General features: G+C 36.9%; 1 protein-coding gene across 1 annotated transcript in view; it reads left to right on the forward strand.

Annotated features, from left to right (window-relative positions):
- The first annotated feature begins 2470 nt into the window (after nucleotides 1–2470).
- Nucleotides 2471–26576, forward strand: part of LOC114134862 (potassium voltage-gated channel subfamily D member 3-like) — an 83928-nt gene continuing 59822 nt past the window's right edge. Inside the window, exons 1-2 of the mRNA XM_028001712.1 lie at nucleotides 2471–2965; nucleotides 4180–5345. Of these exons, the coding sequence (XP_027857513.1) occupies nucleotides 4243–5345 (1103 nt within the window). The 5' untranslated portion in view covers nucleotides 2471–2965; nucleotides 4180–4242. The remainder of the gene's footprint in view (nucleotides 2966–4179; nucleotides 5346–26576) is intronic.

Consider the following 26576-nt stretch of genomic DNA (forward strand, 5'->3'; position numbering starts at 1 on the left):
TTTAACACGCAATAACCAGATGAAAAATTCTTGTCTGATTTTCGTTCACCGCCTCAGTACTGAAAATGCCCTCAGATAAATGATAAAAATCATCTTTGATACAATTTCTTACTGCATCCTTCTCCACTGATTATCTTTGCTTGATATCATCCATACTCTCCTTGACAGGTTTCATTCTTACATTGCTGGTTTGTTCATCTCAAGTCCTTTAGTTCCCATCCTTCCACTGTTGCAACCGGAGTGCCTCATGGCTCTGTCCTGGGAAACCTGCTCTTTGTGATTTACCTTCCTCCTCTAGGAAATATTTTCTAGTATTCTATTTCACTACCGTGCAGATGACATTTATCTCTATCATTCTTCTAAACCAAATTCCCCACTCTCACCTTCTTTCCTTTCTCCGTTTATCTGAAATACAATCTGGGTTTACCTCCAACTTTTTTAACTGAATAACAGCAAAAGTGAGACCCTCTTTGTAGAAATTAAATCTGTATTATTCAAGCTGACAGTGTTTCCCTTTAATCAACTTGATGGTTCTACACTCTCCCCTTCTCCTCAGGTTAGGAGTCAGTGTGTCATCCTCAACAACACTCTACTGTTCACCTCGCAAAACAACAGTACTAGTTCTGCTTTTTTCCATCTCCGCATTATTAAAGCTCTACGTCCCTCCTTTTTCCTCAAACTCCACATCTAGTCTTCTTGTCCATAACCTTGTCACCTCCTGCAACAACTACAGCAGCTCTCTTTTCTTTGGTCTTCCTCAAAAATCCCTCCATAAGCTTCAGGTCATATAGAATTCAGCTGCTTGCATTATTACTGAAACACATCTTTTCACCACATCACCCCAGTCTTACTGTAGCTCCACTGGCTCCCTGTAAAATTCAGAATACAATTCAAAATTCTACATTCAAGATTATTCATAACCTTGCTCCTCCCTATGTTCTGCTCTTCATATTTCTACCTCCTCCCACAGGCTTAGATCTTCCGCCTCTCTTCATTTCACTATTGCTTCTGTTTGTCTTAGTATCGTGGGATACAGAACTTTTCCACTTTGCTCCCAAACTCTTGAATTCTCTCCCTCTAAACATTAGCTACACCGATTCTCTACCTCTGTTCCAATCAGAACTCAAAACCTACAATATCTGTTTAAGATTGCTTACTCACTGTAATTACATACCTTTGCAATTGTTAATGTTTACCGTTATTAATTAACCTTTTTTGTTACGTTGCTTGATCTGTACAGTGCCCTTAGTGCTTTGAAAAGCACTTCTAAATGAAATGTATTAATATTATTATTTATGACTCATTCATAACTTTACACAGAAGAAATCACTGAAGGCCCAACTTGCCTCAGTTTAGTTAAGTGTTCATGATTCTGCAATAACAATGGGACTGGGCAAAATAAATATCCATGGTAGAGATCTAAGTAAGCAATGGGCTGCCCTGGATCCTGCAGAACACATCTGGATAATCCCCAAGACTTATGGGAAATGTTTCACATGATAACTTGATTTTCTTCAACAGATGAAAAAACTAAAACAAGCTAGCTCTTGTCACTTTTCTGGGACTACAGTGGCTTTTACCTGCCAGGTTCTTTCTAGGCTTTATCTGACCCCGTGGTATTTTTAAAGTTTCTCATGTTCCTTTCTCCTGATGTTTCCATCTTTTAGATTGGCCACATTGATCACAACAGCTGTCTTCTGTTGCTTATTGATCACAATGTTTGGTTGGTTTTCCATTACCATTTAGTCCTTCTGAATTTGGAAATCCCACAAATTCTCTTTGTCATTCTCTGCCACCTTGGCCAACACATTCCCTTGGCAGGTGAATCCCACTTAGTCTGAAAAACACCTGCTCAAATAATTATAAACAAATATATATTTTATAAACACATATGTATTATATATAACAGCTGAATAAAATAGCAATCTGTATCTGGGGTTCTGTTTACTCCTGGTTACAAAGTGTTGCCTGAAGTGAGTCTCATAGATCAGATGCAGCAGAGGATTTCTAGTGTTAACTATCATTATCTTACAGACCTCTCAAGAACCCCTCTGCCTTTTAAGATAGACAACATCAAAGCAAAGGGAAATAAATGAATCCATAGCATTTTAAAGTATTTCAGTGTTAGTAGATGTACAGGAAAAAATGCAGATCTTAAGCTTGGGAAAAACAAGATACTTGCATAGAGCTTCAACATTAATCACTTATATTGCCCCCTTAAACATGTTTGTTTATTTTTTATAGTTATACAGTCAGAAAAAAGGAAGAATGAAGAGAAATGGATAAATTGTATTTTCAGTCCATATGACACAAGATGAACCACCAATTATTTAAACAAAATTTAAAGTTCCCTGAATATTGGTAAATAAAAATATATATACAGTATATATTGGCTATTTATTGAGTATTCAGCTTAGCAGAGGCTCATCAGCACCCTGAAACACTGGATATTTAACTCTGAATTAATGTAGCTTATTTAGTTATTTCTAATGTAACATGTCCGAAAAGCAACAGTATGGTGTTGGAGTAGCTTTGAGTGACAGGTTGGTCTGTCTGAGATGAGTAAAATGAGGCAGAGAGGAGAAGCAGGACTCACACGGAGCTGCCTCAGTGAGCGAGGCGGGCATTGTACTCTGAGCAGGAGAGAAGGAGGCGCGCTGCTCCTCTCCATCACATTTCACTTTCCAAACACTGACGGCAGAACAAAGGAGCCACCATGTAGAGTCCACCAGGTAACACTCGCATTATCTCGGACCAGACCGTTTCTTCTTTGAGTGATCCAAGCACTGATTGCTCCGCTTCGGAAACGTGTCCACGGGAGTTTATCGATCCATCCATCCTGGAGGAGACGCGCTGCTCGTTGGATGGAGGCGGGCTCCTGCTCTCTCTCTCTCTGACACCTGCGGACTCGGTGTTCATTAAAACTCTCATGTTTCGACTTTGAAGGGAGTTCATCTCCTTTTTGGTGAGTACGTTTATTTTTGAAAATCAACATTTTTAAATATTTATATTTCAGACGAGCAAATTTTGAAATAGTTTGACAAGTTATTTGTTTGAGTCTGAAAATGCGTTTTTAGTCAAAGGAAAATGCAGAAATTGATTTGACTGATCTAAAATGCATTTCAGTCTAATATAGATCGGTGCCGAATTAAAAATGTAAGCACCCAATAAACATGTTGCGGCTTGTTTAAATCTTCAGCAGGTTCCCCTGTTCGTATTCAACAGGTTTGATTCAGTTCCCTATTCTGCGCTGCTAAATAGTAATGGTGCAGCTATGGGCTGATAGGTTGATATTTATTAGTTTAAATTTTGCTGAGCTGATTAAATTTTGCTGAAATTTTGAGTGATTGAGAGAACTATATTTGTAGTTCCTTGTCTTGGAAGCCGAAGCTGCTATAGTAGTAAAACAAGACTTTGATTAGGACACCTTATCTCGACTCTTGACGTTTAGCTGCGATTCAGACAAAGAGATTATATGCTAGAAACTGAATTAATCGTGTCAATCCATTTCTGAAAAAAAAGAAAAGAAATCAAACAAAAGCCTTCATTGTATGTTAGGTCCCTGTAATGTGACACATGTGCATCAATTGACGAGGATGCAATTGAGAAGTTTAAAAAAAAAAACTTTTTTATATAATTTATGCAAACAGTAAAACTCTTATAGCGTATGAGTTTCATATGATAAAAAGATTCTAAACATGTGAAGCACAATGAGTTACTGTTTTTGCAGCTGTGAATGTGAAATTTCACCTATTTTGATAAAACAAGCTTTTGAAAATCATCTAGTTCTGTCATGGTCACTGATCAGAAACATCTTAATATTTCTGAACTAATCTTATGTCATCACAAACCTACACAATATCAGATTACTAATGGTAGGTAATTAGTTATCATGGTTAATGTGGTTTCAAATGCTTATAAAATTTCATTTTATTAATTTTTCAGAGCATTAGAATTGTAGATGTATGTCATGGTGGGTCCGTACAGTACAAACCTTTTCTGTTAGATTTGAACAAAAGTGTGCTGAGTGGTCAGACATTTTATAGAGTGAACTGATTTTAAGCTCAGTATAAAGCTTCGCAGCAGCAAGCTTTGACCGGCAAACATCATTTTCTCAGCTGTGCAGCTGCTGATTTTTACCTTTTTTTGTTTCTTTTCTTCTGTACAAATGTTCTTTAGATGCCAGTTCTTTTTGAGAGCAGTCACATCTAAGGAAGCCTTTGTCCAACTTTCTGCTTCGTAATGGCAACCGGAGTAGCTGCATGGCTTCCTTTTGCCAGGGCTGCGGCCATTGGCTGGATGCCTGTGGCCAACTGTCCCATGCCCATTGCTCCGAGAGACAACAGCAGAAAACAAGATGAGCTGATAATCCTTAATGTCAGCGGACGACGCTTTCAAACATGGAGAACAACTTTGGATCGATATCCCGACACTCTACTGGGCAGCTCAGAGAAGGACTTCTTCTACAATGAGGAAACAAAGGAGTACTTTTTTGATCGAGACCCTGATGCCTTCAGGAGCATCCTTAACTTTTACCGAACAGGAAAGCTCCACTACCCCCGTCATGAGTGTATCTCGGCCTATGACGAGGAGTTGACATTCTTTGGAATCATACCTGAGATCATAGGTGACTGCTGCTATGAAGAGTACAAGGACAGAAAGAGGGAGAACTTGGAGCGGCTGCAGGATGACCAGGAGGAAAACAAAGATCTGAAGCAGCCCAACTTGAACTTCAGAGAGACTATGTGGCGTGCCTTTGAGAATCCCCACACCTCCACCTTGGCTCTGGTCTTCTACTATGTCACCGGCTTCTTCATTGCCATCTCGGTCATCACCAATGTGGTGGAGACTGTCCCCTGTGGTACTACCACCAACCAAAAAGACATGCCATGTGGTGAACGTTACACCGTGGCGTTCTTCTGCATAGACACTGCATGCGTCATGATATTCACGGTAGAGTACCTGCTGCGCCTGTTTGCTGCGCCCAGCCGTTACCGCTTCATGCGCTCTGTGATGAGCATTATCGACGTGGTGGCCATCTTGCCATATTACATTGGCCTTGTGATGACCAACAACGAGGACGTGAGTGGCGCCTTTGTGACTCTGCGAGTTTTCCGAGTGTTTCGCATTTTCAAGTTTTCCCGCCACTCCCAGGGGCTTCGAATCCTGGGCTATACATTGAAGAGCTGTGCCTCAGAGCTGGGCTTTCTCCTCTTCTCGCTCACCATGGCCATCATCATCTTTGCTACGGTCATGTTTTATGCAGAGAAGGGCTCCAGCTCCAGCAAGTTTACCAGCATCCCAGCTTCGTTCTGGTACACCATTGTCACCATGACCACATTAGGGTAAGTAGAACACAGTATTTACAAATCATATTACTATTTATGAGTTAAATAAACTCACTAGATGAGTTTGTTTTGAGTTTTTGACTGACTGAATTATTTATGAAAACCAGTTTGACTTTTAAATGAGTGCTGAGGCAGCCTGCCTCTGTACTTCAGTACTATACAGTACAGCTTATTTATGAGTGCCAGTGTGTGTTTTCTGGAGTAGTTTAGCATGCATCAGTCAGGATACACACTTGTGGTGTTTGTTTTATTTAATCAGACAATGATTGAATACTCTCTAAACATTCTTATAATGAAAAAATCCTACTAAAGCTGGTGTTAAGATTTATCAGATGAGACCCCAAGATGTTCTTTGGCTTCAGTTGTTTGATCTGGAAACAAGTTTTATATCTGAAGATGAAGTGAAAGACTCATGCAGAAGGATTCTATATTTTGTGGTGAAATATTATCTTTTGCTGCAGCATTTTGTGCAAAGCTGGTTTCTGTGTAAGCTGCTCCACTGTATTACAAAGTGAGAGTTCTCCTCTGTATGTCTGAAGGTGGTGTCCCTTGAGAAATGCTCGGTCACCTTCATAATGATTTCTCACTGCTCCTAATCGCTCCCTCATGCTCACTCAGAATCTATGACATAAATGGCAAGGTGAATTTATAGTTCATTTAAAGGGTTTCTGTAGTTTGACTCAGAAGAAGGAAAGGATTTGAACAGAAATTATAATTTCCTAAAGAATCAATTGTTCACTCTAGCATTGTGGAAAATGTAAACAGAGATAAAAATGCCATGACACTCTTGCAACTCATTTCAGAGTTCCAAATGGCTTAAATGAGTGCAAGAAATTGTTATTTTTATTTACTGAGTCATGAAAAAAGTCTTGAGATTTACAATATCAAACACAAAAGTCTTTCTGTCTAATCTAAGCATCCCAAAGTTCAATCCTTTACATAGGTACACATTCAGAACACAAAAATGCAAACAATTAGACAAAAATAAGTTGTGTGTTGCATGTCTGGTCATTAGCATAACCATCAGTTGCATCAGGTGATGTATAAATAAAACTTGCTCACTTACTTTCTAATTGAAATCCAAACATATTATTATTGGCATTATATACTGGTGCTTTGAACATCCTTGTGGACACTGAATGCTGGAGCCTATTCCATGACTGTGGGACAGAATACTTTAATGCTTTGAATGCATCAACTCAGTACAAGTGCTACTTCTTCACAAACATCCCACCAGCCATTACTGGTGTATTTGATTCCATTAATACCTGTTACTACATGTTCTACAAGTAAGAGCATAATTTGGAAGTACTTTGTCTGCATATTGAAGTCAAAGTTGTGGCCAGTTATGCTTAATTTAGTTAATTAGATGTTAAATCTCATTTGTATCTGTGGCATGTACTGCATTCAAGTTAACAAACTGTTCTTAATGTACAATCTGTTTGATGACACAAACACTAGTAATTGCAGTTTCTTTTTAAATTACTAGTTTAATCTGTAAATTATGAGAAAAAAAACAATTTCTACATTTATCTAAAATAAATGTAGAACAATTTTATGTTTGAGGGGCCAAATTCTGTCCCTCTCCAACTACCATGTTCTATTTAGCCCACCATCAGCAGCCATGACCATAGATAACCAGCTTGTTAGTGCACAAGATTAGTTTAAAGTGCATGAGTTCAACATCACTCTTCTTGGAAATTAAATTTCTCACTCCCCATGGACTTTTCAATTTAACCAAAGGTCACGTTGTGACACATGGCTTTTAAGAACGTGAAACAAATGGTTAGATTTCTAATTCTAACTAACCATTTCTTGCCATTTGATACTACAAGGTTTAATTTAATATTTATGAGAGTGCTCAGTAGCTTTTTAAAATTGTAGAACTTATTAATAACTGGGGTGTAATTTACATTTCTTGCTGGGGGATAAAGCTGCATGTTGCACTATGGCAGCAGACACTTAGATGAAAACAAACAGAGAATGAATATAAGAAAAACGCCAAAAATTTTACAGGAGCCTCTTAAAAATTTATGAGATTTTCTTTAACTCAGAAAAATATTGATCTTATTCCTCTTTTTGTGCGAGTCTTGTCAAATTGCAGAGTGTATTTTATTAAGAGAAGAAAACGAAGAGCTTCGCTTGCTCTGACTCACATGTACGAATAACCAAGGTCGGCTGGGGTACCTTGTTGGAACAAAAAAAACACTTATGAGGATAAAATAGGAGAGAGAAACTGCATACTCTGGCAAGATCATTATAACACCAACAGAACATTGAGAATGGTTGTTTGCTGCTGCATGGAGCCTCAAAGTATTGTTAACATATTTTTTAGAAAAAAGGAGAGAGATGGCTTTCTTAGGTGTTCATTATAAAAAATGAGCTGCACTGAGACTTCTGGACAGGACAATGTGTGGGCTGTCACACTCCATTTTATTTGACCCATAACAAGATACAAAATGATTTGATGGTCAGTGTGTTTTTTTTTCCTTTTTTCTGAGCCAAGTATATTCTTTCTGTTAGGATGACATGTATCACTGGCAGACCTGAAACTCTCTTCTCTTCTATCAATTATTTTCGACTTGTGGAAAATGTCTTTCACTTCTTTACATGTGCTCAGTGTGTCAATTTTGTTTCTTTTGTACAGATCAAAAACAAAAACAAAAAAAACCTATTGAAAAGCTGGACGTGTGACCAAAATAGCTCTTATTAGTTTGTGTAATGTGTTTGAGCTGAACAGGTTGCCTGACCCTGATGTGTGCGTATGTGTGGTGTATTGCAAGTGTTATCTTTTGTATCATAGATACAAAAAGACAGAAATGCCAAGGTGAAAGCATTATGTAAATTTTAAACCTGAACAATGTGTTTTGAGCACAGAGCCATTATGTGAGACACACAAAAGGCAGCAGCACTGGGAGTCGACAGCTTGGACAATACAATCCTCATCACCAACCAAGGACACAGCTATCACAAATACTTTAAACTCATACATGTTTAAATGTGATGCAGCTGTTGTGTTTGTGCTGCAGTTTAACAGAATTTATCATCAAAATCTAATACACGATTACTTTGAAAAAATAAAGTCATAATTCATTGTAAACAATTATGAACCTTGCAGACAAAATGTATTTAAAAGAAAGACAGATGCCATGCTCTGGTGTAGATAGCTGCTCAGGACCAGGGGTGAGAAATGGATCTCCAAACACTCTGCTGTTTTATCTATAACAGCAGAGTGTCTCCTTCTATCTTCTTCCAGAGTGTGATTCAGTTTTAAAATTGAACAGAGACTTCACACGTCAAAATCTTCTCCACTTCAAGCAGTGCTATGATCTCTTTCCCAGCACACTTTGGCAGAATCTGGCAATTGCTTTGGTAAACTTGGTTCATGCTCTCTCGCTCAGTCATTCTGCCCCTGTGGTTTCAGAGTTTGATCTCTACTTCATTTTTAAGATGTTTACAGAACTTCTTTCTTCCAATTTTCTCAAAACCTGGGGCTGTTGGCACCAACTCTGACCTCAAAATCTGATATGAATTAATAGAGATTGCAGTTGAAGTCTGTGCACCGTATATTTACATCTCTGTCGATCCACATCTTATGGAATCTCCCACACTTACAGCAGTAATAAACATCTGTTGGTTGCCACATATTGCTGCTTGTTATTGGTTTGCACTGTGGATGATAGTCAAAACCTATTAGTGTGGTTAATTGGCTAATCCTATTTGCTACGTCCATCTAGAAAACAATCAAAATGGTTTTGAGGTTATTCTCTCGAGGTGGGTGTGTGTTTGAGGTTTTGAGGTTAATGGAACATGGCATTAAAGGAGATAAATACTTAACCTTGTTATTTCATGTTGTCAGTCAGATTCACCTCATGACTAAATGAGTTATGGTCAAGCACTGGTCAGACATCACATAAGATTGCGACTTTGTGTTGGTGTTTCAGACATACAGCAACACCTACTGAGGTTCTTCTCTTGTGTCCTGTGGTGGATTTCAGTGAGTGATAACAAAAGAAAAGTAAAGACATGACATCAGCCATGGACAGTTGTAATGTCTGACTTGTACATTTTACTTTGAATCTTTTTAATGTGTATGTATAAGTTTGTAATACATTTTATTTTCTTGGCTACATTCAGCGGTATAAGTATAAAAATAAACTGCAGAGTCAACCTTGTTGATCTTTCTGTTTTACATCCTGTTTTGCTTTGCATGTCTATCTTAAAGCAATCTTAGAACATGGACACACCTGACATAGGTTGTCACTTACCTTGTTAACATGTAATAAGATCCATAAGGCTAATAACAGCAAGGACAAATTCTCCTTTAGGAAGCTTTTACTCTACAAATAAAAAGCCAAAATTGCCTGTCTGGGAATTTTTATCTGGCAAGCACAAAAGATTGTTAGCCTTTAATGTCAGTTTTCAAAGAGCGAGGGAAAAGAGAGCGATTGATAAGAAAAAAAGTACCATTTTAACATTTTGCCAGACATCAGAATCTTGTGCTGATGTCACAAGATCAGCACAAGATGATCTTGTTCATACACAGAATATGTTTCTTTCCACCAGAAAGAAGCATATTCTTCTTATGCTTCTTTCCCCCTTGAAAGAAGCATTTTCTGTGTAACTTATGATCCATTAAACTACCTACATTTTACTAAATTAAAATCCATTTAATTGCTTTTAACCTAGAAAGATATGCGCTGCTTGATCCCTTTCAGGCTTTTTAGTGTGCATGTAATTACAAAAGCAAGTAAACAGTATGTTACCTCTGAAAAGGCTCAGTGGTCTGCATTGTATTTTCCCGTCAATCCTTTCACTTGCTGTTGAAACACATGCTCAGATGATCTGTCAATGCACATAAAATCCATGAAGGACATTTTTTATATGATGATTGAAGCTTTTTATCCCATTTAGACTCAAAACAAGCTCCTCTAGATAATGTTTTTGTGATCTCTGAGTGAAAAAAAAATTAGAAATCTCAAGTTGAAGTCATGATTTCTTTTGCCATGTGCAGATTGTAATACAATTCATCAATGTTAGCTCAAACATTAACTTGGAATTTTGACTGTTTTTAATTAATTTTATGGTGTTACTTTTTATTATATTTAAGAAAAACAAAATCGCTAAAATTCAAGTATTTCAAATGACCTTTGCCAGAAATTACTTGTTGAACATATGAACATAGTTTTTTCATGGGGGAATATAATTGTTGTCGCACCTGGTTGACTTTACAATAATTTGAAACTAAAAGATATAAATCAAGACAAACATCAAAAAAGTGTGAGAATTTATCAAACAAATGGGAACTCTACATTAAATTTAATTATTTTATAACAGTCGTATCCCAGCAAAAACACCTTTGCAGAGGGATGCCTTTCTAATTCTTGAAACTAAATGCATGAGCCTCAAACACAATCTTTAGAACAACAAGCAGAGGCAGTGCCCTGAATTATCATGCACAAACGTACTTTTTTCTTGAGAGTAAAAAAATGTGAAGGAAAAATCTGATTCCTCAGTGTGTACATTTACACACAGATTTGTAATACTTTCTGAGACAAATTTAAATTCAGATTAAATTAGCTATCCAGAAGTTTGTGGATTTTTACATTCTCTACATGCTCTGAAAAATCTGGACTAGTGTGAGTTCTGTAAAAGTAATGAGGAAGAAAATAATGTTGGGGATATGTGCGGGCACCGGTCTGTTTGGCCTCTGCAGCGGGAGGTGGGTGTGTGTTTGTCTTCCTGGGGCGGCTGCTGCCTCCCAGAGTCATGTCCGCCTGCCCTTTGTTGCTCCTGGGTGCTGAATGGTACAGGCTTTTTATTGTTCTAACCTCTCTAACAACTGTGTTGCCTCTAAGTGACAAACTTGCTCACAAACACCCACACCTACTTCTACACGTACCCTCAAACACCTACGCACACTCGCATCTACACACCCACGCACCTGCACACCAACAAGCAAGGTGATTGAAGGTCATACAAACACAAGTTGCTGTTACAGCAATGTGGATGCAGTCTAGATTTAATAAATTTTAATAAAATCTGGCACATGTAGGCAAGTAGATTCTCTATATCTGTGGTCCCCAACCGTGGTCCTCGGGGCCCAGTGTCCTGCATGTTTTATATGTGTCCGAATCTCTGGCACAACTGATTCAAAAATTTGTGTTAACTCCTTAGCCTGCTTTCTGTTGCTGCAGATGCCTTTTAATCACCTATTCATTTAAGTCAGGTGTGCAGCAGTAGGGAAGCAAGTAAAACATGAAGGACAGGGCTGAGGACCTCTGCTCTGTATGGAATGCCTGGAAAGAAAAGAAAATCATTGTATAGATACTGCTTCCTTTTTGCTTTCCTTCTTTCTCTCCTTTCTCTCTTATCCTTATATTCTACATCTCCTGTGACTGTCCTTAGTTTGCTTTTCTTTGTGTCCTACATCCCTTCACTCCTTCACTGCAGGTCTCATTCCTTGTGTCCATGACTTTTTCCTTTCTTCCTCCCTTGCTTGTGTTCTACCATTTTTCACCAACGTTTGATTTTGTCCTTGTTTCTTGTTTTCTTACCACCATCCTTTACAGTAATAATTTGAGTTTGACAGAATGTTTCTTTGGACTGGAAGGAATTTTAATGTTTTGGAATAGCCCAGCTAGAATCCCCACATGAATAGAAAGATATTTCTAATGTATAAATAATTAATTTCTGAACTGACTCTTGATAGTGGGCTGGGAAATTGCACATGCATGGAGAAATTATTTTGGAAAAAAGGCAATTCACAGCTGCTGTTGTACATGCAAATCTGGGACTTCAGGAAGAAAAGGCTGGGATTCCCTGGTGTTGTTCATGTAGATATTACTGGATTGAATGAGAAAATATTTATTGGAGAACTTGAGTATTAAATATTTAAAAGGTGGTTCCTAGTAGGTTTAAACCTACAGTGAAAAAAATGTACTTTGTAGAAGAAAAGTATTTTTTTTAAACCTCAAAATAAAACTTGACTTCAAAATCAAGGAACTCACCTCTACATGCTTGTCACTTTTTATCACACTGCCAAGCAAACATTAAGAAAAGTGTTGGTTTGTGTTTAGGCAGCAGGGGAATATAAACTCTGCAGTAGCTGACATAATGAAAGCATGTAAATACAGACTGCATGACAAAGCTGTTAAAACTCAAAACTCAACACAAAATCACTTTTTTAATTTAAGATCTGCTTTTCAACTTAATGAAAACAGTTGGAAATCACTTAAGTGAAATCTGGGCCTATTGCCTTTATCAGAACACTTATAAATATGAAGGCTTACCCTTGATGTGCCTCCTTTAGTCTAATAAGTTGTCAGTCTGTTGTGCAACATCCATCCATCATTTTCTGTACACCCTTGTCCCTTAGAGAGGTCGGGAGGGGTGCTGGTGCCTATCTCCAGCTAACATTCCGGGCGAGAGGCGGGGTACACCCCGGACAGGTCGCCAGTCTGTCTCAGTGTTATGCAACAGTAATAGTAAAAATCATTCAACATCTAAAGTTACATTTACGCTCACACACAATGATTTCCCCTGATCATGTCTGGACTTCTTGACCTGCCTCTGTGTCTCTTCTCAGTGTCTGTATGAGCCTAAGCGGCGCAGCGCAGCAGCAGCTCTGGTAATGGGCAGCAGCTGAGGGAGCTGAGGGGGAGGGAGAAGGAATGTCTGACTCTGTAATCAGCCTCTTTCACTATCCAGGAAAAAGGGTGTTAAATCAACCTCAGGTGGTTGATAAAAAGACCAAGATTCAATCTCAGCGAGGTCCGCTCTCCCAGGCTGCCTGCCGACGCCAGCGCTGTCGGAGCCATCCGGATACACGGTCGCTGGCATGATGAGGACAGGATCTGATGATGAGGAAGGAGAAAAACCTCTCTCACTCTCTCTTACTGTCTTGTTCTCCCTATTCTCCCCCTCGTCCCCTGTGAGTCTTCCAGTGGAGAAGCTATTTTTAGAAAGCTGACTTCATGTGTGAAAGGGAGTTAGCAGTTTCTGCTATAATCTGATGCATGATCCAGACACAAAAGATGACAGTGGTCATTTTTACCTGCATTACAGGTGCACTAAAAACAAAGGTTCAGTGGCAGTCTGCAGTCTCTCCCAACTCTCTCACACCTCTAAAAACATTATTAACCCAATAATGAGAGAAATATTAATGAGGTGTGCATTGAAATCCAACTCCGGTGTTATAATTAGAGTTATTCTCCCAGTTGTGGAGTCCTGGTCCTGGACGAAGGCTTGTTCTGTAGCAGTAAGTGAGAGAAAATGTTGTTATGCATGTAGGTCATGTTCCCATCTCTGCCTTAATCAGTGGCTATATATAATCTGCTTCTTTCTTCAGAGAGACTTTTAGCACTCTCCGCTCTGCGTTCTCTCCTCAACATCTCTATTAGACGAAGTGGACTGGGCCCAGGGGCCGGAGGCAAGGGAGAGAAGTCAGACGAGTTGGGCTTCAGGTTCACAGAAGTTCTGTGCACGGTGCAGCGATGGTTAGACTCGCCATCACACAGTTTACTTTCATAAGCAGGTAAAAGTGGTCAGAATCTGTCTTACTTGTCAATAGCAAACAGATGTCAGACCTTTTAAGCAACACAAATGTGGTCCTGAATCAGGTACATATCACATTTAAAGTATCCTAAGCCTGAAAGGTCATGTTACATTTTATGGGATGTATACTTCAACGATTGTGACACACAGTATTGCACTGGAAGAAGTTGCAAGATCAAACCTAAACAGAGTGGGGAATTAAGTATGGCAGATGTTGTGACTGGTGCAATTATTATCTGTTTAATAATTGCAGTATTACCTTGTTTAGAGCTGCAAGTTCCTGCTCTGTCTCTCCTAAAGACACTTGCATGGGATGTTGCTTCTTACTAAATTTGTTTTTAAATAAAAGTCTTAAACAGTATTAAACATTGTAATTCAGTGTTGATCTTGTAGAGGTAGCCATAATTTTGTGAGCTCTAACTGCACAAAAACTTTACAATTTATATTTTAGGAGTAGAAGGACTACAGTGGATTAACATTCTATTAATAGTATTTTTCTAATGAAAAAAAAATCATTTTATTATGTTCAATAAGAATATGTTTGTTTCCTTGTTTTAATTATATGGATAAAAAAAACATGTTTGCTTCTAGTTGTATTTCAGTTTGTTTGATTTTAGAAGCTTTATTCAGGAACAAATCTAAAATTGTTCTTTGTTTTATCTTAAATTTTGCACTGGTTTGTTTTATTCAACCCCTTTTTGATAAGAAGCATTGCTAGCTGCATTCTCAGCTCATCATTCATGAAGGTAAAAGAAGTGATTAAAACACAACAGAACCAAACACTTTTAGCAACTGAGTCTGTTTTTTTTAATTTTTCAGATGAACACATTTAAAGTGGGGGGTTTTGTTTTCATTTTCTGTGTTGCGCCTTATTATAAATGGAGCAGATAGTTAGTGTGTTATCCTTTGATATGCTCACAAGGTAAACAAATCATTACATTCTGGTATCTCATTGCTGGCAGTTGTATTTACAGTTAATAATGGATTCTTGGTAACATTAGTGAAGCGTTGGATAACATTCAGGCTACTAATTAATTTTGGAATAGCATGCATCGTTTTGTTAATAATTCAGGTTCCTTGTGCCAAGCTGAAGTAGAACTGGAAAGCAGCGCAGTGTTTTGTAAGTGGTAATGTTCTTTCACACAAATCATCAGAGGTTACAGATTGTGGTGGTTTTCTATAAGCAGCCAGCTTTCAGATGGAATTAATGGGGTATTTTGTCGTGTTGCTGAACCCCATGGGGTCAAAGTGAGTGCAGGGAGTTGGAAATTAGAAATATTCTTGCCTTTATCGGGCCAAGACGCTTTTGGAGCCAATTTCCCAACCCGGGGCTCCTTAATAGAAACCTTTTTAATGATAGCTTTGGAATTTAATTTAGCTCCAACACAGGTTCATTTAACACCTAAACTAATTTAAAAGGAATTAAATGCGCAAAGGTGTCTGGGAAGCTTAATGACCTCAGCTCTCTCCGGGTGTTTCTTATGTGGTTGCTGTAAAGTGACCAAACCTTTATGCCAGTTTGCCATGTAGACAACATGTACCTTATGCCAAAACACATAAATAACCAATTAATATGCTCATCTTTAAATGGATGGTGGAGTAACTGCCTAATAATGCAACAACACTGTGTTTGCGTTTGCGCAGCATGTCAGATGCAGCAGTGTTTGTGTCAGTTCATTGTCAAGGTGAATCATCAGCACAGCTTGTGAATGAAAAATGAAGACACTTCTTCAAATAATCAAACTGGGTTGATTCTGCTGGAAGTGTGGCATATTTATAGGAGGACAGTCACACTGACAAGCTGAGATAGCAGTGCAAAGAGTCTTGCACTCACCTGTCTCAGTTTTCAATGTTATCTTTCAGGCAAAAGGATTTCAGCAAACACGTACTTCGTGGACCTCTGAATCATCAGTATCATTTAATTATACCATTTAAGTACCTTCTTTTGTGTAGGTATTAATTGGACTTTAATTTCACCAGTAGGAGCTTTAATTAATCTGCATTGTGTGAAAATTCTTTTATGGTAACTTTAAAAATTAGGAGCATAATGTGTTTAAAGGGGTATATTATGCAAAATTGACTTCTTTGAACTTTCTAGTTAGGGTTGCCTTAATGCCTGCACCTGCAATGCTCCACCCATGTCCCCAAAGCTCTGCCTTTGGGTTTAAGTATCCAGCTGTGCCCAGAGAGCATCCACCCTCTTCCCCCACAAATCCTTCAGACTAGCAGCAGCAGCAATTAGCAGGCTGCTCAGAGCTCCAAAGAACAGTTGTAAACGGTTTTATTGAGGAGCTTCTTAGCTTCTTCTTTATTGAGAAGCACTGTTGTGATGATGTGCTGAAGAGAATGTCTGAAAGTATAGGAGGTCCTTCAAGAGTCAGAGGCCAATTTCAAGGAGTCAGATAAAACTATAACCTGAAGTCACATATTTAAAAGTTATTTTTGATTTATGCACCATTTTCATAACAACTAAATTAAACATAGTTAATTGATTTTGCTATGAAGAGCCACTGTGTGTACTGTAAACCCAAATTTTCTTTTACATAAGTCAAGCTGTTATTACTAGTCTTGTCATTATTTTGCAAAAAGCAAAACAAAATGTGCATTGTAAACTACTCAAAACCAGTATTTGCTGTATTAATGGCTCTGAGCTGAGGCAACTCAGTGAACACCTGACTGGTGAGCCAGTAGGTGGGAGTAATGCTTTTTTGAGTTGTTTGCCAACACAAAGAAAAAGAAGAATCGGTGAACTCAGTGTTTCTTCTGACATTGTTGGCTGCAGAGGTCACCTGCTAATTGTGTTTATTCTGTAGCATTACAATAATTCCTGGTGTTATAGCTGTGAATTTTGCTTGGTAGTTCAGCTGTGTTACTTTGTTCAATTCTGTTTGTTCTTTTTTTTAACCCACCTTATTTGATTTATGCGGAGCCTGTGGGGGATCATAGGGAATTTGTTTTCTTTTACATTCCCTCTCTAAATTTATATGTTATCTTGACAAAGCTGTGCATTTTGTAAAAGTGGCGTGAATGTCAGCATAAATTGCATTTCATACTATTCTGTTCTGTTATTATTCATGGCGGTCTGTTGAAATTCAGTAATTTGATTCACTTATGAAAACTGTTGTTGTGGAATAGCTGACGTCCCTGACATAATCTGGGTCTTCTTTTAGGGCTCACATATAAACTCAGAAATATCCTACTGTTCATTGTTTGGCATTAATGTTCACATTTTTCACATGATCAGATGTTTACACAACTTTACATTTAAAATTTTACTATTGCATTAAAAAAAACAAATTGATTATATTTACATTTAATAAGTCTAATAAATATGATAAATAAATACTGATAAACATGGAAACCAAATACTTTGTTTCCCATGATAAACATGAGTAATGATTTCTAATAAACATGAGTTACAATGACTGAGAAAACATGAATAATGGTTGAGATCATCAGTTTTTAAAACCTTGAGTTCCTTAATAATGGGTTATCTTGGACACAAGACTTTATGTAAACAGAGCTTGATTTGTTTGGTTTTTGATTTTGTAAAAACGAGAACATGCCAGGGCAATCACATACCATGTGCAGCTTTAGTAATGATTACTAATTTGGGTTTATAGTGTGCCTGGAAAACCATAATAATTCAAAATAAGTCAAATACTGGTGCTTTATAATTTTAGTTGACCAGATAAATTGTGTGATAATTTCACACTTAGCTTTGGAGATGCATTCCCAAATAATCATCCATCATTATATATGATTATATTATATATCATTATATCATGATTATATTGTGTTTGTCAATGATATAAATTTTCATGTAAGGTGCATAAGCAACTGAATAATTCAGCCATGTGGAGCTAGTTCACCAATGAGTCCCAGTACAACCCTTTGTATCAAGCCAGCATTCTGTCAGAATGTGCCTTGCTAAATGTTGTAAATATGGTTGTATAAACTTGGCATCCTTCTCCACCACATGTCGAAGTTTACTTGGGAAACCACTGAATAACAAGTTGCCTACCAATCTGTGTATTGGTTTTACAAAGTTTTTATTTTTCCACACAAGCTGCAAACAAAACATGTTACAGGCTAAATGATCAAAGGCATCGCTCAAAACAGAGCGGAGGCGATCTAATACCTGCTTGAAGTTTCTGCAAACTTTCTAATGTGGATCCGCAACAGAGCAAGATCTGAGTGATTCCTTTTTGTAGCTGTATTTACTAAGTCAGATGTCCCTTATAAATCAATGATGAAGCTGAAAAATGTTTTAGATGAGGTGTTGATTTAACATTATTGCAGCTTTATAAAACCAAGTTATCCCTGTTTTAGAGCAGAGAAAGGTGGAATAGTTTGCAATAACAGTGTTATTGCAAACGTTGTAATGTGAATGAAATATGCTGAATTGTGTGTTCACATCTGAAGTGTTCATAGTATAAATAAAGCAATGCTTGTTATTTTTTAAATTAGAAAACTATTTTTAGATTCAATGAAGAGGATATTCGGGGTTGTTATAATGGTTCAGAATTTTTTTGATTTTATGAAAAATCCTTAGCACCATCATCTCCAGTTCTTCCAGAATAGAATAACCCTTCTCTGTCAAGTTGATTAGCTTTTTAATGTTTTGGCTCCTTGTCTGATGCTACTACCTCAACAGATGGTGGCAGAAGAGATTTCGATCTTCACAACAGACTAATAGGATATAGGTATTTAATTTTGATAAAAAAATTATGGGGCCCTATAAAATGCCACTTACTGAAGACAAGCAAAAGCATTTTTTTCCCTTTCTATGTATTATATTTGTCTCTGGGTAATGGTAACTTTAACCTCAGATACTTAAATGGTACTCTGTCTTGATGCATCTTAGGTTCAGTGTTTCTTTCCCTTGTGTGTAAAAACTACTTTAAGCATTTAAGGACAGACTAATTGGGTTAGTCAAAATTAAATTTACATTTCTTTAAAAATGAGAGTTTCTTCAAATGTTTTATTGTCAAAAAATAGGACAGCTTAAGTCACAAACAATTGAAGACTTAAAGTACAGCTTTATAAACTTGTATGTTAAACAAATTTAATTAAAATCATCATCAGTGGCTGTTTCAGATCTTCTATCTCATCAAGAAATCAGAGTTGAACTGTTGAACATTAAGGCTGAGAACTCCTGTTCAGCAAACTTCACTCATGCTGAGAATGTTGCAAATGAAAGCAGAATGAAGTGATTAGTGTATTCTCTCTGAACAATTGTGCAACTTTGTTAGTGTGTTTTATAATTGGGTCAAAATAATCACTTACATTTAAGTTTTTAACTGACGTGATCAAAGAGAGGTTTTGATTTTTTTTTATTTGTTTTTGTTTGTTTATTTAACTGGATATCAGTGTGTCAAAAGGAGTCTTTTAGACTGGAAATTTATTTTTTTTAAAAACAACATAAGAACTCCCATACATAGTTACACTCATGAGGACACATACTATCAAAAAACATAATAAATGCTTGACTTTTTTTGTAATGTTTTCTGCTGCATCTTAAGTTACAAAAGAAGAAAACTGAACCTTCTGTGTCTGACCTAGAAAACAACCAGCAAGCCAGACTTGGATCTCAGGGGTCTAGGAGGGGCACACTTAACATCAAACAAAGCAAAATAAATGTTTATATGAACCTGTTAATGGGTTCAGAATGTTTTATAAAGGATAAATGTGTCAAATAACAGGTTTATAGATAAACATTAGCTTGACACTTATGTTTGGTATTTTGTAGCATCTAGTCGGTAAAATCATTTCCATAAATTGTATCAAGTGTTTAAGAAGTTTTTTTGTGCAAATTTTATCTTTACTATTTTTGAAAACTGTCAAAAACATGACAGTAATCAGGCATTAAAACAATTTTTGGAAACAAGTGTGTTATAAAAATATGTTGTCTTCTTACCTCCTGTGTCATAAAAACAGTGTGAAGACAACTGGGTTGAATTTTTGTTTCATGTCAGCTCACTTAAAACCATCTCTGCTTTAATCAGGCGCTGCCAGTGTCTCTGATCGTTCTCCACATCAAGCACACAGAGTTTCCCTTGTGTGTAGAAGTCAATATTTCTGTAAAAACAAGCAGTTTTGTTTATTTATACCCACTCTTCTAAGGAGAGAGCTGATTCATATGTCTAGTTGTCAGGAGAGAATAAGTGGGACTCCCAGGACAGATCCCTGGTATATCCCAGTCTTATTTTGCACCTAAGTTTATGTTTCTATGTTTAATATTTTCTCTAAGAGTATAAAAAAGCACTTTGTATTTTTCACTCTTTACAGTTAGTCACTCACATTAACCAAAAATATAGTTGAGTGCTAGAACATCAATTGTCAATATACTATATGTTTGGCAATTGAAAATCTGTGACTTACCAAAATAGCAATGGTTGGCTTCGTACATGACCACCTTGCTAAAGTTTTTGATATAATTATTTTTATGGTAAGGTCCAACAAGTAAAAGCGTTACTTTTTAGATCAATCAGGAGTCGGTTAAAAGTTTTGACTTATCTTTCAGTTTATATTTATAGTTATTCACTGACGATGCAATTGAATCGCACAACTGCCACTGTAGTTTCCTCATCTGTGGTGTGGGGTGTTATTTACAAAGACATGCATACATTTTAAAACGAACTGTACAACAGGTTAAAATCAAAAGCTGTTTCCAAGCAGACAATTCCAGATGTATGGAACTGCGCATAGGCATGAATCCAAGTACATTTCCTGTGTCATCATAATCAAAGTTGAACATAGCACACAAGGGCATAACAGATTCCTTGCTTGAAAGAGCCACATTTAAAGATGCAAATAAATGTGAAATACTCGTCATGTGTGATTCTTGTCTTGCAGAGAAAAAAAAACCCAAACCATAATGGTTTGTTGGAGTTGCTCCAAAATGAAAAGTGTATTGCACACACTATTAGTGTGAATGAAAATGCTGCAGGAAAACAGTGAAGTTGGTGTTCAAACTTTATAAGTGTTCATTGAGATAACATATGTAAACAAAGAGCCTGTCAGGGGCTGAGGAAATACTCTGAAACTGTAGTTTAACCAGTAAAAACCAAACTAATCCATAGAGATACACTTATAGCCTTAGTGTGTATGTGGGGACACAGATGCCTATTTGTTAAACTAGTTCTAATGCACTAAAATGTTAGTTATTCAAATTTGTGCATCTGATTTTTCTACTATTTATCACATCTTTGATTCAAACCCTAATGTTTAAGTATTACTAGGTTTAGTGAACATCTAGAATTTAAGAAAAACTTATATTAAAATTTTCCATTTACAATTATAATGTCCTACCAATGTGGCAAAAGTAGGAAATAGGAAGATATTCTACAGTATGGCAGAAAAGCACAACATTGTACAGTAGTGAGAAAAAAAGAGAAAAAATAGCCAGTCAGCAATGAAGAGAGAAGATGCAATGCTATCTGGGGTAGTTTTCAACACACTATCTTAAGATGTTTGTATCCAGACACAAAGAAGCACCTTGAATGACATGAGATGCTCTGTGCACAGAAAGAGACTGTTATTTTTAGATGCTCGACCCTTATCTCACCACACAGCTGGCAAAAGATTTGGCACGGAGAAAGGTAAAGAAAATGTACTAATAACCTTCAATGTGCTGTGAAGGAGGATTCAGATAGGAAAAGTGAAACGGTGTCTGAGAGCACAGCCAAGGTTAATTGCATGTGCCTTGAAAATGAAATGTGAGTGTTGTGGCCTTTTATTGGGTTCATCATTCCAAAAATAATATCTTTGGTCTTATTTTATGTTCTGAGTTTGTTTTTCTCAGTTGTTGCTGTGTTTGGTCCTCCAGGCCACAGTTTTCACACCTGTAGTAATGTAATAAAAAAGAGGAGATTCTTAAAGTTTTTAGTTCTTTATCATGAATTATTCAGAAACTTATCTGATGTTATTATTAATTTATTTATGGACAAGAAAGTGATGTAATTGCACGTAACCACAAAATAATTTTGTTTTACTCATGAAACAAAAGATAATAAATAAAAGACATCTTTTAGCTGATGATAGTCATCCCCTTTGAATTGAAGAGAATGACTATAATTTCTTTACCTTTTTTGATTTTACCTTAACTTTTATTTTCACTTCAACGGTCTCAAGGACACCAATGAAAGTGTGTGGGATTTAAACTGGGTAAGCCAACTTAAAATACTCAATAATATTGTTTTCAACACATGTCTTTTATGTGACATGATTTTACAACTGATTTATTACTACCCAGAAATTAATTTTCTTTAGATAACATTACACAGATGGTTTTAAGAGGTCTTTTATTTCAGTTCTGTGTGTTTCGTGATGATGCTTGATTCCTTTACTTACCCTTCTCAACCTACATATTGCATGGTACCAGATTCTGAGTTCTTATGGATTTTTTGTTGTTTGTCCACTGCTGATTTGGTCAAGTTTGGCCTTACCTTTTTCACTTTCACTTCCATACTCGAGTAGTAACTTTGGTTTTCTTTAAAATATATGTACTTTTTTATTAACCTTATCTTTTTAGAAGTGTAAGCCCCTGTCTGCTTCGGTGTACTCTGCTCCAGAGCTGAACAACTGAATAGGAGAAGCAAAAGAAAATAAACTTATTTGTGCCATTCAATCTGAAGATGTTCAGAATAAATGTGCATCAATGTATCCCTGCCTTAGCAACAGTCTGAGTCTCCTATTTAATACTGAAATATTAGAGCCTAGCTAACATTATATATTAATAACACCAGCGCACATGTTTATGCTTTCCATCACCAGTGTTGGAAATGTGCCTTTAGGCTACCATCTCATGTTTTCTATTTACTCTCACATAAAAGTTGCAATTTATATGCAGGCAGTGTCCGGCAGACATGAGAAAAGTCTAAGTGTTGGTTTTTCTAAAATCATGAGAAGAAAGCTTATCCTTAAAAGTCATAAAAGTTTTTCTTTGACTGCAATTCATTTTAGAAGCGAGATATATTCTCCTATGCAAATCTAAGGTTAGTTTTAATACAGGAAAGATTAACTGTTCCTCTTCAATTGTCTTTACTAAATTGCCTTCTGCTGTACAAATAAAACCACCTATAAATGATAAAATCCAACTGAAGGTGGCTTACTGATATTAGCAAAAAAAATCTAAATGTATTCCAGAAAATGAAAAAACTAATCATCAACCTTTCTATCTGTAATCCTACAGATTCTGTGATGAAAGTAAGGGATGCTGTTGAAAAATATTCAATAGGTGTTTTATATTGTCATAGTTGTTATAATTGTTATCTGTTCTCTAGCTATTGGTTGGGGTCAGTTAAAGTAAATATTTCATGAATAGTTTATGTATAAAGACGTTGCTATTAATGGACCTCATCAAAAAAGATTACTAGCAACCTGCAAAAAAGCCCACACTCCTTTAACTTTTTCAAATTTGGTAATGTTGTAAACACAAACATCAGTGTATCTTTTGGGATTTAATTGATAGACCAATGCAAAACATTATTCAATTGTGATACAGAAGAAAAATGATACATAAAAACCTGAAAAGTGTGCCATGCATTTATATTTACTCTTTTGCCCTTTTCAATCCTAAAATCCAATGTTTCTATCTAGCATGTTTTTAATGTCAGTATAAATGAAACTGTTATGTGAAGACCTCAAACGTTTTTCAGAGAACAGTAAGGAACAAACAGCATTGTAAAGATACAGGAACACAGCAGACAAGTGATGGATAAAGTCTGGGTGAAGTTTAAAGTAGATTATGAAACTACATATCAAGTTTTGAACATCTCACAAAGTTTTCCATTCATCATTAGAAAATGGAAAGCATTTGAGCAACTGAAATTCTAGACGTGGCTATAAAAATAAAAGGCCAAGCAAGAAGAGCACTCATTTAAGAAGCAACCAACAAACCCATTGTAATCCTGGAAGAGCTGCAGACATTCATAACCTGGGTAGAAGAATTTGTTGTCAGAAATCTCTTTATGGAAGACTAGCCAGCCTGATGAATTATTGAGAGAAAGCCAAAAGAAGTTCCAGTTTGCCACAGGCCATGTATGTTACAGATGAGACTTAGATAGCCTCTTCATGCCATTTATGTCAGTTCATCCATAAGAAGTTAGTTCTAAATTCAGTTCAACCTGGAGAAAATTAATTAATTCAGGCTCATAGTTCATTACCTAAACAATCTGAAGTTCACCACGCCAACATGAACTAGTTCTCTTCCATTTATTATATTTTGTCCTAAGTCAAATTTAAAACCATATATATAGATGTATATTTTGACATGCCTTACATCTGTTTTGTTTTTTTTCTAATAAGCCATCCGTTAATATTCTTACATTTAAAGTGAGGCTCATAGTATTATGGCCAAGTACAAAGTGAGGAAAGAAACATAAATGATCAATATCAGGTCCTAACAAACACTGCAAAAACAGCCAGAGTGTATTGACCTGAGTCTGCTGCCCAAGTACAAAGACAGAGCAGCCGTCACTTGCAACTTGGAGGCAAAATATTGTGTTGTTTTCCTGCATGGAAAATCCGAAGTTTGCTACTGAAAAAAGATGTTTATATATTGTTTTAATTCCAAACTCAAATGCTGCAGAATAACATCAAGGTGACCTGTTCTCACTTAAAGTTCATAATGTAAGAAACAACATGAATTCAAAGCGTAACACTAGCTGAGACGGAATTTTAACTTTCTAGCCTAAAAGCAAAAACTTATGTGTGATGGGAAATGAATATCCTGAACACCCCGTCCTCCCTGATAAAATGGTGGTGGCAGCATCATACTAATAGAAAGCTTTGTTTTCAGTAGGACAGGAATACTTATCAGATTTGTTAGGAAAGTGGATGGAGAAAAAAAAAAAAAAACTCATCAAGGCTCCATAAGATGGCATTGCTCAGAAGCAGAATGTGTTTATTGTCAATGTACATGTGCTTGTATCACTATACAAATAAAGACGTTTGTGATTGTTACTTCACAAAAAGGTGAGAATGTTAATTGTTACTGTTATTCTATTTTGAACCTCAGAATCCATCATCTTTGGAAAGAATCAGAGTGATAGTAGCATCATGTTTGAAAGATATATTTTATTTCTGTTTTCTCAAACTGTTCACAATTGATGGAACAGTTAATGCTGTTTAAGACTGGCCCATTTCTCAAGAAAAATATTACTTTCAGCCTCTTGGGGAATTTGGAGCGGACAGAAGCTCACCTTTCAGCTTGACAACGGCTCTTAAAAAGCTGTCAAAGCAGCAGCAGTGCAGCAGCGAGATGAACAAGTTTGCAAAGACACATCCAAAGAGATATGAGACTAGTTGTTTGAAAGAGGGGCTGAAAAAAATTGTTGAACTTGAAGATGAAAGCTTCCAGGGAGGGAGAAGGAGAGTTATTGAAGAATTTGTCCAAGCTCAAGCTGAGAGCAAGCAAAGAGGTGTACAGGGAAAAGCTGGAGGGCAATCTCCAGCAGAATAACATGCAGGGTGTATGGTCAGGGATGAAGAAGATCACAGCTTTCAAGGTTAAGGGGGATTAGGGTTATAGAAACTTAGGCAGAGTTAGTAAGGCTTGTTTGTGCTCACTATTCTTATTTCCTGCAGCAAGGGAAACCAGAAACTCAACACCTTCTTCAGTTTGCTGTTTCACCTCAGTCATAGACCACCACAACCTCCTTAAGTGCTATGAAACACTGAAACCCCTTATGCCTCATCATCCCAACTGTCTGTCTTCAGCAGTCAGGTAAAAAAGCAGCAGTGAAGAACAACGCTGCAGGCAAAGATGGTGTAAGCCCAGGGTTGTTGAAATGTTACAGACATCTGGGATTAAACTGTAATCCCAGTGGTTACTTCCTTAGCGTACAATTGAGTCTGAGAAGGTTATAGTGCCTTGGGAGAAGCCTTGTCTTGTTATGGTAACTAAATCCTTGCAAGTAGACCCTCAATAGGTTTTGCTAACTTGACCCACAAGAGAAGTTCTGAAAAGTATGTTTTAGTCTTGTCAAAGTAACAAATAAGCATGTTGCATTGTTGGTTTACAATAAGTAATTTTCCACTTTTCCTCAATCTTGCTCTGTTTTTGAAATTCCTCTCAAGATTGTATTCCCGTGGTTTGATTTTGTTTCCAGTCAGAATTTCTAGAAAATAGAAGTGTATGTGTTCACAGCTGCCTGGATCATTGACCACCTCACAACAGACCACAGTTTGTGAGATTGACAAGTTGTCTGCCTGAGCAGATGGTTAGCAGCAGGAGCACTGCTGAAGGCTGCACTCTATTCCTACTCATCTTGTACACTTCATCCTTCCAGAAAAACTCTGAGTACAAATATCAGTAGAGATACTGGAATAACTTTGCAATTGTTAAGTCTGTCTGTGATTGGCAAAACTTTATATTTAGGGAGCCAGTGAAAGATTTGGTGGTGTTATAGGGAAAAAACTGCTTGATTTTGAAAATCAACAATATAAAAAAGATGATGAACTTTAAAAGGGGAAAGAATTACTTAAGCAATTTTTGCATTCAAAAAGAAGTTGAGGAGGAGGTTAAAAAGATATTTGGGTGTCCCGGTGGCTAACCATGATTTGAGGTGCAGCTCAGAGGCTGTAAGAGGGGCAGGGAGAATCTGACTTTTTGGCTTAGAGTCAAAATTACAGCTAGATGGAGTATTTCTCCTCTAAATCTGTAGT

This window comes from Xiphophorus couchianus, chromosome 20 (genome assembly GCF_001444195.1).
Source record: "Xiphophorus couchianus chromosome 20, X_couchianus-1.0, whole genome shotgun sequence".
NCBI classification, from domain to species: domain Eukaryota; kingdom Metazoa; phylum Chordata; class Actinopteri; order Cyprinodontiformes; family Poeciliidae; genus Xiphophorus; species Xiphophorus couchianus.